The sequence below is a fragment of the Entamoeba invadens genome (genome assembly GCF_000330505.1).
Source record: "Entamoeba invadens IP1 unplaced genomic scaffold scaff_1105074725553, whole genome shotgun sequence".
NCBI lineage: Eukaryota > Evosea > Mastigamoebida > Endamoebidae > Entamoeba > Entamoeba invadens.
This window is the reverse complement of record NW_004191641.1, coordinates 544-1,446: the sequence shown is the minus strand read 5'-3', so window position 1 is coordinate 1,446 and position 903 is coordinate 544. Positions and strand designations below refer to the sequence as shown.

At 29.6% G+C, this 903-nt stretch overlaps 1 protein-coding gene across 1 annotated transcript; it reads right to left on the bottom strand.

Moving 5' to 3' along the window:
• Window positions 1–64: 64 nt before the first annotated feature.
• EIN_050680 (hypothetical protein) lies at window positions 65–527 on the bottom strand (the record flags this gene model as incomplete). Its single annotated transcript, XM_004183170.1, has 1 exon — window positions 65–527. A coding segment is annotated over one exon (463 nt), but the record flags the coding sequence as incomplete, so codon positions are not given.
• Between the last annotated feature and the right edge of the window lie 376 nt (window positions 528–903).

The window sequence follows — 903 nt, the reverse complement described above, 5'->3', positions numbered from 1 at the left end:
TCACCAATTGATGTCACGCTTGATGGTATTGTTACACTAGTTAAACTAATGCATTCATCAAAACAATTATTACCAATAAATGTTACGCACAATGGTATCTTATAACCATATTTCTTTCTATCATTTTCAGTGTAAGTGACATTTTTAAACTCGATGTTTCGACTTTTGTTTATATCAACAGTTTCAAAGTCAACATTGAACCACACGATGATTCGATAAAATTCTTTTTTCAACACAGTTTTATTTTCACTATTTTCATATTCATAATCTTCATAGTATTCTGTGTTGATCATAAATCCATTGCCGAAATTCTCATCTTTTTTACTCCACAAGTGAAGTGTCTCGATGTTTGGGAAGCATCTAAGTGTTTTGGAATTCAACGGAAACGGATTGAAGTGAAACTTTTTCATGTTGTTGCTAAACTTCTTGCATACCAACTCCAAGTTAATTAAGTCTTTGATAGTCTCGAAATATTTCGAGACTATCATGATGTGATAACCAGAAAGCTTACACATTTTGATATTCATTTTTTTTCGTTGTTCAAATATTTCAAAATCCTTCTTTGTAAACAACTTTAATAAATTATAGATTAATATATAATTCACTATTAAAAGTTTTGAGCAGGGCTGCAAACCGGATTCAACTGGTGGCTAGCCCGTCTTAATTTTTAAATAACTTCAGCCAGAATTTGTGTTTGGAACTATTATTTTTAATTTGTTGAATAAATTAATTAGGATTTGTCAGCCAGTAGTGATAAAAAAATGGCTAGCCACAAAATCGTCCAAACTATACACATTCTAAAATGATGGTAAAAAATAAAACTATTTAAATAATGAGGAATAGAAAGTATAGTTTCATGTAGTTTTGAAAAGTCATAACAAATCTCCACGTTTTTTAATAGTT